At 39.3% G+C, this 15,579-nt stretch overlaps 1 protein-coding gene across 34 annotated transcripts in view; it reads left to right on the forward strand.

Moving 5' to 3' along the window:
- Window positions 1–15,579, forward strand: part of CEP112 (centrosomal protein 112) — a 158,216-nt gene that overhangs the window by 50,303 nt on the left and 92,334 nt on the right. For all 34 annotated transcript variants that reach the window (XM_086857562.1, XM_086857564.1, XM_086857563.1 and 31 more), the window contains 2 exons: window positions 8,375–8,510; window positions 11,692–11,799. In XM_086857562.1, coding sequence (XP_086713688.1) covers window positions 8,375–8,510; window positions 11,692–11,799 — 244 coding nt within the window. The remainder of the gene's footprint in view (window positions 1–8,374; window positions 8,511–11,691; window positions 11,800–15,579) is intronic.

The following is a 15,579-nucleotide window of genomic DNA, read 5'->3' on the forward strand; positions in this document are numbered from 1 at the left end:
GAGGTAGAATAAACAGCAGTGAAAATAATTTAATTTATTTGTAATTTACATTTGCATAATTTTTAAATCCCAACATTTTGAAAAGAAGTAAAATTTAGGCTGTTCAAAATACACAGAAGTTACATTTGGGGAAAAAAACCAACTGTGATTTACAGTGGATCTTGAGAATTTGATTCTATCAAGCCCTTTGAGAACTTTATATTTAAACAGCTGCTCCTTCAAATCCTCTTGTATGGGCTTCTTGGAGTGGTGTGCGTCAGAAATGCCACTGCACACAGCAAAACACAACAGCCTGAGAATCATCAATGCAATGATAAATAAATAAAGGGAGTGATAGCTTTAACCACAACTTAATTTTTTATTTCTTTTTTCCTTTCTCGCTCCTCTGAGTTGAATCCAAATTCTGAGTAATTGCTTGTTGTTGTTGTCAATATTTTCAGGGTAATTGCCTAAGTGTAGCTGTTTTCTTGCAGTTAATTCCATTTTTCCTTGAAAATGAAGTATTTGTGTGTGGAGAGAATTCTTGTCAGAATGGAAAAGCTATTACTATTTAGAGCCGGAAATAATTAAAGGACTATGAGCAGGCATTGTCTTTAATTCCAAGTGTTGCAATAAAAGAGCATTGTTAAGAGTTTATACTCATGTTCATTGTGTTCATCATTATCTTTTATTAAAATGTTGAGGGTTGTCTTGTTACAGCAGTTGCAATATGATGAAAAAAGCTACATCTGTGATTTAAAAACAGCAGTAATGCGATGTAGCTGAGGAGTTGGGATATAATTTTATTCTTTAAAACTGTGTGGTTTTTTGGTAGGGTGGGTTTTGGTTTGGTTTTTTTTTTTTGAGGGGTTTTTTTTTTTCTCCTTTAAGAATCAGTGGAAAACCAAGCAGCTGTTCTCCACTTGGTGCTGTGCTTGAGCATCTGAAACCTTTTAGAGCAAATCCAGTCAAAGTTTCCAGCATATTGTAAACATTCCCTAACCCTCGCTCTAGGGGCCACAACGTGGAGCATGAACAGAGGGCTGAAAAATGTGGTAGCTTTGTTTAATAGTCTCACTTAAAAGCAAAAATAAAGTGTTCTATTAACTATTTACAGCCTTTCATTTTCTTTCCCCCCATTTCTCTGGAGACCTACTGGCAATAATGAAATATGTATTGAAAGGAAGGCTCAGTTGTACAAAAAAAAAATAAAAAAAGTAACAGTTGATTTTTAATCCTTGGCTCTGGGACTGTTACATCCCTCCAGATGGTTATAGAGATATCACATGACATCTTTTTAGTGATAACAACTATGAAACTGGTTTGGTATGGCACACAGCTTATGAAATGAAAAGTGTTGCCTTGTGAGGTGAAGAGCATTGCTGTATCATGCTGTAGCACCTCATTAATTGCTGTAAATTGCTATTCTAATAATTAATGTAGTTGATGATTAGCAGGGTCGCATTGACTAAATGAATATAGAAATAATCAGCACTAATGGCAGAATTGTCCCCTTGTTTATCCAAAGGCTTCCCTGTCACATCACTGTACCATGCCCAAAACATTGATAAAATGAGAAAAGCTTTCAGTTGGCTAAAGAAAGTCATACAGATGATTGAATTCAATTACTGATTGTTAAAAAGCATGAAATGTTTCAGGCTGTCACCTCCTTTGGGTCACTTAGAAACAATCTACAAAATAGTACAAGGGGAAACTTTGTTCTGTGTTTTTGCTCGATGATTGTGATTGCTCTACTTCAATTACATCATCTTAATTTTGCTTTTACTTTTTATGTACTTTGTACAACTTTCCTTGGGTTTCAGCAGCAGTACAACCAGCCTTCATGGAGGAGTTGAAGTTGATAATTCAAACAGTACTTTTAAGGAAAAGAAAATTGTGACAGTCCATGTCCTCTTGGACGAAACCAATGAGCCAAGTAGACACTCATGGTTCCCCAGAATTAATTATCTTTATTATCTACTATAACATGAATATTATTACTCTGAATCCTGAACTAACCAATTATTTTAACCATAAAAATAGTTACCTTAAGTCAGTAGAATGACAGGGTGAATTCTGAGCCCTTGAACCTCCTTAAGAATCCTGGCAGTTCATCCTCAGCATCTTTGGTTTGCCAACCTCTGTTGGCTCTGTCACTCTCCACACAGCCTGGGCTGTGCTTTGTTAGTGTTAAGTGATTCTCCTTGCCTGGCTCTGTCCTGTCCTGGTGATTTCTCACATAGTTTGTCCTTGGATGGTTTATTTTATTCGCCCTCCAGCTCTCAGTGCCACAGTGCTGTTCTCTGATCTCCATCTTTGACTTCTCTGCTCCTCTTTGGGTACCTCATGAATCTCTTTGCTGTCTGTGCTGGCTCTCTGGGCCACCTTTTAATTGCAGACTTGTCTCCCTTTCCTAAACCATTATCTACACCTGTCTCTCTAATTCTCCCCTCCGTGTTGTCCTTGCTGAGGTTTAGCTGTGGTCTCAGCATGGGAAAGCCGTGACTATTTAATCTCTGTTCTAATCCTCCTCCCTTGATAACTGAGCCTCTGTGCTCTTTCATATATGCAGTGGATCTAAATCTTGCAGACAGTTTCTGCAGTCTGGAGCAAAATTACCAAGTTTTCCTTTCCGGCCACATTTACAACACTTGTCCAGCCTTTTAACCCACATCACATTCATCATTTGGCAGTTGCTGTTTTATTCTGTTTGCACAGCACCTAGCACAACAGTGCCCTGTCATTATTGTAATGAGAAATAGTTATAATAATTATTAGTGTGTTTAACCAATGTCTAGTTAATTTGTGAGCCATTAATTTTGAATGTAATGCATTATTCTTATTTCAGTGTGATACTGCACACGTGGAGTATTATTTGCTCCAAATTCATTCATAGCTTTACGGAGTGATTTAATTTGTTAATGTTCTCTCATGATTTATTTCAAACATAAGTACATAGTTTAAAACAATAATTGTATGGTAAATACCTTCCATTGTTGGAGCTTACTTGAAGGAACGCAGACCAGTTTTTGATATTAAACATCTCAAATTATGCAAACTGTAAACAATTTATAAATGGGTTTGTGCTTGTTCTCATAAAGACAAGCTCATCTTATTTTTAAAATTGGGGAACACTTTATATTTATTTCTTGGCTTTATATGTTTGGCTTTATTTCTTTGAAATGATGAAACAAGTTAGAATGCTTTCTAACAACTCCAAAATATTAAAGTGCCCAGGGACAGGATAGGGATGATGTTTTGAAGGCAATAAATATTTCAGCTTCACATTTCAGTCTTTCTTCTTTGCTGCTTTGATCTGGCTTTGGTTTAGTTATCATTCCGCTTGAATGACTTCACACTGTCTCTCTTCCTCTCCACACCAAAAAGAAGGAGTGTTCTGCACATATTCCATATGCTTGGCATGGGAGGGGAGCCCTGCTTGTTCCTCCTTGTTTGTGGGAATCCCAGCCCGTGCAGAGGGATGCTCCAGCCCCAGCTGGGATGGGTGCAGTTAGACCCAAAATTACTGTGCTAAAAACACAGCAGGAAAAGCAAAATTGATTTTTTGTGTGTTTCACAGATTTGGCATTACTACTGAAGTGTTGTTCTGGAACAATTAACCCATTAACCCCTTCTCTTACACATATGTGGTATTTTATTGAACACATTATTTTGTAGTGCAATATCTCCATGCCAGAAGTCAGGTCAGAGGGGCTGTTGCATGGAGTGGTTTTCACTGGTTGTGGCACTAAAAATTGGTAGCATGGGTTGCATTTGGCTATAAAATGAATTAATTAAACTGCTGCAATTTTGTGGAGTCCTGGCAGTACTGGAGCATCTCCATGTGAAGAACTCTGGAATCAGGAGCAGGATCTTGGGTCTGCTAAATTTCCCCATGTAAAGTCAAATGTCTGTGTCTGTACACTGGATGGGTCCTCATATCTGTAGACACTGAAGATACTAAGGTGAAAATCCTGAATTTTGTTTTGCATGGGAAATTTGGGTATGTTTTGATGCAGTTTGTGTTTTCAGCTACACAGTTTGCTGTGTATTATGGAAGCAATTGTGATCTCCCTTGGAAAAGTGTTTATATAGGGTTTATTTTAGGTTTTTTTGAATCTAAAGAAATTATATAAATGGTGATAACTGATTTTGTTTCAGAACATATTATTGATAGTCAATTTTTTATTTCTAATGCCATGAAATAAAAAGGAAGGCTGTGTAGAAACAAAAATATACTTGTTTAGCTGCCTTCCAGCAAGTGAATAGTTCACAGTTTGGTGGGAAGCAAAGTAATTTTCCCTCAGAAGTATTAATATTTAGGAAAGAGAGGAAAGAATGGGCAAAGACTTGTGTGAGGACAGCAAATGTGAATACATAGGATTAGAGTGTGTGTAATATGGGAATGGCAGGAGAGCGTGGCCTTTCCCAGCAGGATCTCGGCATCGTCAGTGGGGCTGCAGGCTCAGCCATGACTCTCCTTTTCCCATACCTCAGCCTTCTCTCACTCCTGTGATTCAGTTTTAAGGAGCCCTGTGGGAAGTGGGGAGTTGGACTCAGTATGGGTCCCTTCCAACTCGAGATATTCTGGGATTCATGATTATCTCCAGGCATAAATCCGGAGTCATAACAACCTGGGAGAGACTTAGACAAGGGATGGAGCCTGTCCCTCTTGTGGAGCACATCAGAATTTGAGTTTCAGAAGCTTATTCAGTGGCAAAATTTATCCTTATAGAAATTCCTTTTTCTGCTTCTGTTCCCCAGTACAGTTGGGATTCAATGGACTGTGCTGCCAGCAGGTTTTGAAAACCTGGAAAAGAATATAATTGAATTTGTGAATTAAAGCCTGGTATAATTTTATAAGAAAACATGAGGAGTTTCACAGTCTATTACTATTTTCCATGTCACTGAAAATCTCTCTAAACAGCACACAGGGAGCTTGGGTGTGGATTTGCTCCTGGGATGTGGAACTCTGTCCCCATGCAGCCGTGGGGGTTCCGAGTGTGCTGGCACTTCGTGACCCAGCCAGGTGCATCTCCTGCTCCTTGTGCTGCTGCTGAGGTTTGCTGTTGTTCAGGGAATACTGGGAACCCTCCAGGGAAGTGTTGATTCCTCCAACAATTTAATAAACCTTTCCTGTTAAGCCCTGAATTGCCCTACATTTCATTAGTGCAGTGCTGTAAAGTCTCACTGTGTTCAGTTGTTACCTCTTGGAAGATATTCTACAGAGCAAGGCAAATATTTATGTTGAAGCATGAAGAGGAAGCACATAAGATGTTTGTATTTCCCATTTATCAGTGCACTTCAGGGTGCTGATTTCTGAAATTGAAATTCTGGACTTCACAGTCAACTTTTCCTGAGATGGTTTGGGTCGTGTAGGACTCCTAATTCCATTGCCATGTTCTTTATACACTGAAACAAAGGGAATTTTTGCTTTTTAAATTGGGGGCAAAGAGTAAATTCACCCTGTTTTTATATTCAGGCTGGCTGAGCTTTAGGGGATTTAAATGATGTAATTGTATTGTATTGGGCCCCACAACTAGTCCAGCTGAAAAAAATAATCTTCAAAGTGAGTATTTTAGTGCTTCATGCAAGGCACATTGCTTGGTGTCTTGGGAAAAAAAGTGAAGCTTTTCTTATATTTGTGAACCGAGGGCCATTGTTGTACAGGTTTTCTAAGCTTCAGTACAAATCTGAACTGCACAAAAAAATAGAGAGTGCTGGCTCTCACATCCTTAAAAATGAAGTTTTTTTCCTGCTGATAATGAGATGTTGCATTTATTCATGGGATTAAGTCCTTAAAAGAAAGGAAGGTACATAAAACCACATTCCTAGAAGTTTACATCATGATATTTCAAAATAAAAATATCTTCCTAAGGAAGAAGATGCATAAATTTGGAGCCTCACTAAGAACACGAGGACCAATGTCTTGTCCTTTTATGTTTAGATTTGTTGTGTTTCCATCTGACTGGACCAAGGCTGTTGTCCCAGTGTCTTGTGACACTTGGCAGTGTGGATGTGTTTGAAAAAGCTTTGATTTTTGGTTTTGCTTCCAGTGTGGAGTGGAATTATTAGGTGTATTTTGCAGGGAGAGAGATTTGTTATCCAGGGCCCATTGCTGATTTATGGATCTTTGGGAGGAGAAGTGGATGCTTTCCCCACTCCAAGGTAACAAATGTGGGCAGAGCTCTTACATATTCTTCTTTCTGAGGTAGATTGTGTTGTGGGAGAGAGCAGTGATGTGCTTAATGTAATTCAGTGTCCAGCAGCTGTAAAATAAAGAATATCTGTATTCAGCAGCTCCCTGGAATGTGGGATTTGGGGGATAACTGAGCCAAACAGCAGGAGCAGATGGATAACTGACCCATCAGACATTTTGATGCTATGGAGGTGTCATTGGTGTGTCCATTCTGAGGAATCCTGAAGGAGTTCTGTGCTTGGAATTTGGATCTTTTGGATCCTCTGCAGAAGGAATTTAAATATTAAAATTTTGCTGTTTGAATTTGGATGGGGAAGGAAATGTTGATTTTGGTAGTGATTTTTTTTTTGCTGAGTAATTTTTATTGTCTCATGAGTGGGGAATGTGGTGGCTTAGATTAACACAGATGTGCTTCCCCCTCACAGGAGTGTAGGAAATGGAATCAATGAGGTTGTAGAAACAAAGCATATCTGGAGGGGTGATGGATGCTCTCTAGAAAATTTGAAGATAATTTGCACAGGTCTTCTAAACCCCAAAACAATCATCACCATAATTGTGATACAGGATTTTGTTTCTGCTGGGGAAGAGAGGTATTTTCCTTTTTATGTAAGGAGAAGAGCAGTCTCCCTATTCTCAATTATTCCATCAACTGTGAGTGAGGTACCAAAACAATTTCTTTACTTTTTTTTTTTTTTTAAATATGCATCATGAAGGAAACAGCAATGTACTGACTCAGGGCTTGTGGCATTTCTTTGATCTCTTTGCTAATGGAATTACCCTGCTCTCCTGCGCTGCAAACAGCCACTTTGTGAAGATGTAGGATTATGTTCTTTGTCCTATTGTCAAAGTCTGGTCTGCAAACCACAGAAGAGGATGTGAATACTGTAACTTTGGGCTTGGCAGCTTCCTGACCTTTCTGAAAGGCTCTCTCAGTGCTGCAGCTCCTCCAGTGCTGGCAAGGTGACAGACGAGATGAATGAGCTGGGCTTTTCTGCCTTCTGTGTGTCAGATTCTTTGTTTTATATGGAAATAATTTCTGTCAAAATGGGAAATTTATCGTGAGGTACTTCCTCTGCCTGGAAAATGAAAATGTCAGCCCCAGGTCTGTTTGAATGTGTCTTCTATTACAAGCCATGGGTGGAGCCAGCTTTGTCCCTCGATGCCACCATCGTGTTCTCCAGTGTGTGAACACAAAGTCAGGCAGCTCTGCTGACCTGTGGGAATAGGAACGTGTCACAAAAAGTTAATAACAAAACCACTGACAAGTTAATAAAAGTTAGTAATATTTGAGGACTTGCATCAAAATTTCTGAAATACTTCAAAGTTACCCAATTTTTTGTCTGTTTTGTGTCAATATGCTGAATGTCTCTGTCTTTTCATGTGTCTGTGTATGTGTGAATGTACATAAAATATTACAGAATCATTACTATTGATCTACCACCCAGCCTGAAGAAACCCAGCCTGATTTCTATAGATGTATCAGGTTTAATATGTCAAATAGTGCAGGCTGTTGATATGAAATATCTTTGCACAGAGATTTAACATCTGTCAGTACTGTAAAGGCTGAATAGACATCACAGCATTATGGCTTTCTAATAGATTTAGAAAGAACCACATGTCACATATTACCCTGCTTTGCATTTTGATTTATGACAAGCAGGGAATAATCCTGCACCTTGTCTGAGTGAAGATGGCGCTGGGATAATTTTCTTGTTTGTTTTTATTTTTTGAGGGGTTTTTTGTTTGTTTTTTTTTTTAAATATGGAAAGGCAATCATGCTAAAAAGAGTTTAAGCATTGGGAGGTGTTAAATCTAATTTAATGAAATCCAACTTGTTATTATTTATGTATAATTACTATTATTAAATTTTATTAATTAGATGAGATTAATAAAGGGGGTTCCACAGTGGGTAGAGAGCCATTGAAGTGGAGAGAGACTTTGAAGGTGGAGGTTTTGTTGTGAGCTGTGGACGCTGTGTTTGGGCGTGTGAAATTCAATCGGAGAAAGCGAAAATAACTCCGGCCTTCCATCGCCTTCTTCAAAGCCCTGCAAAGGGAAGTTGGGCAGAAGCTGGGACAGGAAATTGAAATCTGAATACTATTTTAAACTGATCGGGTTAAAGGCCTCTCTTTTACACCAGCACACTTGTTCTTTTATTTGATACTTGAACTCTGAAAATTTTCTGTGACTTTCTAGGGAGAAGGAGGAGCAGCTGAGGCGGGTGACGGAGGTACAGAGGCTGCAGGCCCAGCAGGCAGGCGCTGCCCTGGAGGAGTTTAAGCGGCAGGTGGAGCTGAACTCAGAGAAAGACTCTGCTGAAATGAAACAGCGGGTGAGGAGGTCACAATGCCAGCCTTTCTGAAACTCTGGCGCAGTGGGATAGCGGATTCTGATCTTATAATGCCAGAAACATGCTCCACTTGAGAGTGCTACATCAAAATCTCTCACAATGTAGTGTCTTTGCAGCGAGTCAGAAAGGGATGGTGGCGGGTGTTTCATCTTTCTGACAAAGCCAGAATTGTCATTGTTATAAAGATTTCTGCAGTTATGATACTGATTAGGGATTTTTCAGGAGTGAGAGTATAAAGTGTTAGTTTATACACCCTATGGAACAACGCTTGTCATTTCCCACTTAAATGTGTCTCTTCCTACTCTTTTCCCAGCGACTCTGTCCTCCCTTAATGAGCTCCTGTAATCAGTTTGAGCCCAAACAGGGGCAGAGCCGTGGTGGCTGCTGGCAGTCATGTGCAGAGGATGGAAAAATCCACTTTTCTCTCCCGAAAATCAGGGATTTTACTGGCTTAAATTTCTTACAGAGCAAGCAGTAGTTAAAATGTTCTCCTGGGAGTTTATAAAAGCAGCCCAAGGAGTGAAATGAGGAACAAGCAATAGGTGACCAAAAAGAAGGGGGAAAGAAGGGATATTTCCTTAATTCCTTGTGTGGTTGAGATCTCCAGACAGAACTCCAACTTGTAATTCTGGATTACAAGTTCCAACCTCACCTTCCTTGACCAAACCTCACTGCTGGCAGGAGGGTGCTGCAGGCTGGGACTGGAATGGGTGGCTGAGTGCTGCCTCAGGACTGAGGAAATTCCCTTTTTGTTGTTCTCAAAGTTTTTGAAAATCTTCACTGCTGATATTTTTAAGACCCACACAGACAGCGAATAATAGAATTTGGAAATTAAAAAAGAAGCAAGGACAAACTTATAAAAGCAAGATGTGTTCAGCAAACCAGACCTACAAGGGCAATGCAACAAATCCTACAATTTTAATCTGACATTTTCTGTACTGTGTGACCCTCCTCCAATTTCTTCATGATGACTTAAAATAATATCCTAATTCTGCTCCAAAAGGAATGTTGTCTAATTCTAGAAAGGCTAATAATCATTTCATTCACTTAAAAAACCTTCAGCAAAGAAAACCAATCCAAAACATAAGGAAGTGCAAAAGAATTTGGAAAAGATAGTCAAATGTAATTTTAAAATGTTAGTAAATTTCTTTCAGAATATTGCTGCATTATGGGAAATTCTGCAAATCCATTTTGCTGTACTCCATGAATCAGCCAGAGGTTTCCCTGCGTGGGTGCTAAAATCTAGAAATATTGAATGATATTGTACAGCTGAGTGGTTCTGTTCTACAGGAGCCAAGGTCCAAGGAAATACATCAGAGGAGCACTGCTGAACCTCTCTTCATGGCTCTGGCCTTTCTCATTCCTCTGCATCCACATACTCTTAGATAAATCCCCCAGTTCATTGAAACATGCTGGAAAATTCCATGTTTTGTGGAGAGGTTGGATGTATTACTTACAGAACAACTGCAGTAGCCATAGCAACGCCGTCCTTTTATCTACATTAGGAATACTGGGCTTTAAACCCATTTTTTGTGTGAGATAAAGTTAATTATGGAGATAAGTAGGATGGGGTCATTATCAGCTGTTGCAATCAATATTTGATTCTTTAGTTTGACTCTATGATAATATCATTTATTTGGCCATCTGCTTCCTATTTTGTCAAGCTTGTGATTATTAAGAGTCACCTGATGTCCACTCGTGGGTGAGTGGCACGTGTTTAACTGCAAAATCTGCATTTTTTCCAGTAGTAACTGAAAAAAGAGAAATAATACATAGACTGTGTCATGGTACTGTAGGTCTGGGGCTTCCTGGGTTTGGCAAATAATGATCAAGAGCTTTTGTTGCAGTTGTTGGAAATAGATGAACGTGACCTAATGAACAAACTGCAGAAGCCAGTAGATTTAAAGCATCTTTGCATATGGTTTTACCATTTCACTTTTTAGAATGTTTTATTCTCTTTTAAAAAAACCCTCCTTTAGTGCAGTAACAAGAGCTGTTATTTTTCTGGGTTTTATTGACCTGAGTGAAATATAGCCATAGACATGCAATTTGAGTAAGTTTGGAGCCGGAAGAAAATTATTCATAAAACATTGATTGCAGTCCCTTTTCTTAATGGCAGATAGTAGCAGTGAGGTTCAGGAGCTGCTTCCTCACTGCTCTCTTTTTCCACTTTCTATTTGGCCAACTGCTCCTACTTCAGTCCCTTCCTTTCCTGCTGGAGTACTCTGCAATAAAATTCTTTTCCCACTCCGAGTGCTGCCTTTTCTCCTCCTTCCTGGCTGGGGAGTGATGTCCAGGCCAATTGGCACAGACATCTGTTGAACACTGAGCACTCCCTTAGGCCAAGCAGGATTTTGGCTTGTGGTTCAGAAATTCATGGATTTCTTCTTTTTGTGGAGCAGATGGGCTTGTGGTCCTTCAAACCCCTCCACTTCTTTTTTTCTTTTTAGGGACACCGTTTATTCAATGCTTCTGTTGGGATCTAGATCTAAAAGTCATTGATGAGTGTGCACTGCAGCAGAGTTACATATATATATTTATATATATTCCCTTGGAAACATGCCTGATGTACAGCTAACAGTTGTGCTTTTGATACAAAAGCCTTTGTTAATTGAGTTGTGAAATTGCTTCCTTGATGCTGCGTGCTGGAATCTGTGGGACTCATTATTCATAGGCGATGACTATCTTCAGAGGACTTAACTTGCAGCCAAATAATTCTCTTTTAAGTTATTTAAAGTTATTTTCTGATTTAATGTAAACTTGCTTTAAATGTGTAGTTTATGCTCTGACTCGCACATGATTTCCCTTGAATTTCCACAGGCACTGTATTTTTAAGTGAAATATATTTGAGTCTTAAATATGTCTAGAGAAAATATTCACTTAATTTCAATGGGATATTCAGCACTGTGGAGTGAAAAACTGAGCCAATCCTTTGTAATTAGGGAGTGGCATAACAGTGATCACTATGTCCTTGAGTCACTAATAATCCTGTAGAGACTGAATATTCATTTTCACCACATACAAATGGTGTTGTTATCATTCCCAACAAGTGATATTCTCCTCTTTGATGGTTTACAAACAACTGTAGAAATGTCAGAACACTTCAAGCTATGCCTTTTAAAAAAAAAAATAAATTAAATATTCCCTTTCTTTTCCCATGTAGATAGCAGAGGTTGAAGCAGATCTGAGCAGATCAAAATTGCTCCGGGAAAAGCAAGCCCAAGAATTCTCTTGGCAGTTGGATGAGATCAAGAAAAGATATGAACAACAGGTCAGTTGCTTTGCTCCTCCAGGTGGAGGGGAGAAAACACCCCTTCCTGCAGCTATAGGTCACTGTGTGTTGCTGTCCTTCCTATAAAAACACAATTTCTAGATATGCAGAGTTTTGTCATGGGGGTGGAGGGGGGAGAACCTACACAGAAAATACTTTTTCTTTCCTCTTCACAATCCTTTGTACCTCCGACTCTTTCAAATTGTTTCCCAGGCTTACAGGTGGCAACACCTATTTTCATAATCACCAGGTTCAATTATTTCATGCATTATCTGTTTCTCTTCTTGTCAAGAAACAGCGGTTTGTTCTTTTTATCATTTTTGACACGGGGAGTGTTCGGTGTGAATGCTTGTTTTGGCCCACTGATGGTGATTTTCTTCTTTGTAATGTAATTTCAGGGTTGGGAAATACTCAGGAAACGCTTGGGTGGAGACAAGAAAGTTTTGTTCAGCAGTGCTGTGAAATGTAAAAGGGGGAAAAGCAGAAGAGGAGAAATTATTGCATGATACAGACTTGGGAGCTAAGGAGCTGCACCACCAGACTCTGGTGTGAGCTGGGACTTGGTGACAAAACTGAAGTGGCACTTGTTGGTAACACCTGCTGAAGGATTGAAAGGGGGTTTTTAGTACTTTGTAGGAATGAGGTGGTTAATCCATGCAAGTTCTCTCTTATCACTGTTCTTGTGTGGATCTAAGCTTGCATTTCCAGCAGGGAAATGTGGTTTCATTTCTGTTTATCTTCTGTGCCGTGAGAGGATAAAACGCTGTGGTTGGCTTTGGTGCCAGGCCTGCTCTGGTCCATCTGGAAAGGGCTTTTTCAGGGAATTAAGGAACAAGATCACTTTGGTAGGTGTTGAGAGACCCCTGCTCTGTGCTGGGGAGGAACAATGGTGTGTTTTGTGTGTGGCTCTTGGAACAGAAGGGAGTTTGTTGGGTCAGATCAAAGCATTTTCCCTGTCCTCGCTCAGAACTGTCAACGTCACCACTTGTGCTGCCACCTGACAGAGGTGACACATTGGCCTCTGGAAGGGTGAGGGACATCTCACAGGTGTTCAGCTTAACTGGGGGATGTTATTTATGCTGATTCCTGCATTTAGTGATTCAGAAATAGTCAGAGATACTGGAGACTCGTGCAGGAAAGGTGAGGAAGTTTGGTGTGTCGGGGACGCACTGAAAGGAGGGCTATGGGACATCTGCCTCAAACCCAAATATTTTATTTAATCATACTTTCACATCATTTTAGTGAAACAGTTGGCTCACTTTTTTCTTTAATAAGTTCTCATAATTTGTAATGCATCTTTAAAGTCCAAAGTAAGCAATTTTTCAAAGATTTTATTCCCATTTTCCCATCCCAGATTTTAATCTGTAGAGATAAATGCTAACCTGCAGTGTATCAGGAGTTACAACATTCCTGTTCCTACCTACAAGAGCTAATTTATTTTTTTACTATTTATGGTAACATCCACCAAGCCTTGGCTAAAATTTTTTGCTAACTTTGCACACTAAAGGCAAATTATAATGTCTCATATTGTCATGGTTTAATTTTATGTGTCTTCTTATATTCAGACATTCCAGAGACTGTGTCAAAAAAACGCACAAAGCAAGAAATTAATATGAGAGTTAAACATTTATTTGGTGAATCTATTCTTTAACAATGTTGATATTGTGGTAAACATCAGTGAAAGCATTTTTCACTGAGATGTTTAGTGTTTCCCATTTATTTTATTTAGGATAGCTGCTTTTACTGTAAGAAAGAACAGCTAAGCTTTATGAGACATCACTGGAACCCAAGGGTTTCAAGGCTAAACAGCTAAACAATGAGAGCCTCAGAAGAATTTTCAGTGGAATCCTGTTTATGCCCTTTTAAAAAAATTATTTCTCTTTGTACTTCATCTGGAATGTCCTTTGAAAGCTGGTGAGCATGAAGAATACGTGCCCCTTCCTGCAGATTGCAGGGGGTTATCACTGGGAATGAGGTTCTTTTGGAAAGCACAAAGCCCCTCCTGCCCCACCACGGAGCAGGATGAGCTCAGTTCTTCCACTCTTAAAATTTCCTTTCAGTACTTCCAACTTCTGTTTCTCTGCACTGCTCTCTATTTATGCTTCAGAGCTTCTAAGCCATTTTTAAAGCAGACTTTTCCTTGCCTTCTTTTACTGCATATTTCCTTGGTTGTTACTTGGCTAGGAACAGATTGAAAGTGTTTAAATAGAGCAGTGAATTCGAAGTGGGGATACATTTTGACAGGGCTCCAGCAGACTTCCAGGTGGAAATAGACACCCAACCAAAAAACAGGATATTTCAGCTACCTGAGAAATGTAGTGATTGCTTTGAGATGTTGTGCCTCGAGTGTCTGAATCTAACTGTCAAATGAAATTTAGACCTAGAAGGGAAATTGCCCTACAGATTTATTTTTTGTTGGCTGTCATGGTGAGCAGCAGGGGTAGCACTGATGGCAACCTGGGCAATTCAGTTGACCATGATTTTAATCAGATTGTTTATAAAGAACCAAATTAACTGATGTGTTACCCAGTTCTCCAATCTGAGAGACATTTTGGAAGACACTTGGAACAGTGGTTTCACTTCTCTGCTTTACCTGAGTGGTTGATGTCACAGGACTCTGCTTGTATACTGATTTCAAAACAATTATTGGTGTGAACGTGGGCTGTTCATTGTGGGGGCTGAAAGATTGCTGTGCCTGCAGATTAGACATACTGATATATTGATATTTATCTGATATTTATGACAACAAATAACCTGATACATTGATATTTATTTATCTTTGTCTTTTGCTTCAAAAATAATTTGGAAGAAAACAATGAAAAGTTAATAAAAAAAACAATTAATGCAGTTAATATTTTGTTAGCTTTTCAAATGCACTCAAATCCATTAATAAAGCAAAAAGGAACTTTTGGATCCTGCAGTATTTGGTTTCAGCTGTCACATGTCCCTCCTGGTTCCAGCTTCATCTGATTCGGTGCCACTTGCTTTTGAAGTATCCACTGAGAACAGTCTCAGAGAGAAACTGGTGGGGTTTTTTTTTTTTTTTTCTTCTTCTTTAAATATACTTTAGCTCAACTTTGTTCTACTTGCAGCTGTTAGATTTGAAAGTATATTTTGAAGAAAAAAAATAACTCCAGCAGCACCAGAGTTCCTATCTGCTGGGAGCAGCTGCTTTCGGCACTTCAAAGCCAGTGGACAGCACAGTGAAGGCCTCAGCCTTTCCTGCCTTTGAAATGGTTGCAGTATCTGTAGTTGGGCTTTATGGCACTGTCAGCACAGGAAGAAAGGTTGTTTGGTTTTTTGCACCCACTCCCTTTTTTTTTCCTTTGTTTCATTTTTCCCCCCTTCTTTCTAATTACATCCTCAATTTAGCTCAAAATACCTGCGAGGTGTTTCTGATGAGTTCATCTTCTACAAGGCCAAATGTTTGAAAGAGCATGTGCCCAGGCTTTTCAGTAATGGATTTTAATCAAATTTGACAGAAAAGTTAAGGAATTTGATGGGGTTTTTTTTCCCATATCCTTGTCAGCTGAGCACTTTCTGAGAGCAAATCTCTTGTGGGGAGTGGTGGTTCCATGGCAGAGATGGGACAGGGACATTCCCCAGCACACTCAAGAAGTACATGCACACCTTTGTTTCAAGCAGATTTTCATAAATTGTCAAGAATGGAACACTTCCAGTGAATTTAATATATTCCTAATGCTTAAATGCCATTAGCTTGTCCTTCAGAAAAAAAAGCCCAAACCATTAATAATCACTGTGATCACTGTTACACCCATT

Source organism: Cyanistes caeruleus, chromosome 19, assembly GCF_971803275.1.
Source record: "Cyanistes caeruleus chromosome 19, bCyaCae1.hap1.1, whole genome shotgun sequence".
Taxonomy (NCBI): domain Eukaryota; kingdom Metazoa; phylum Chordata; class Aves; order Passeriformes; family Paridae; genus Cyanistes; species Cyanistes caeruleus.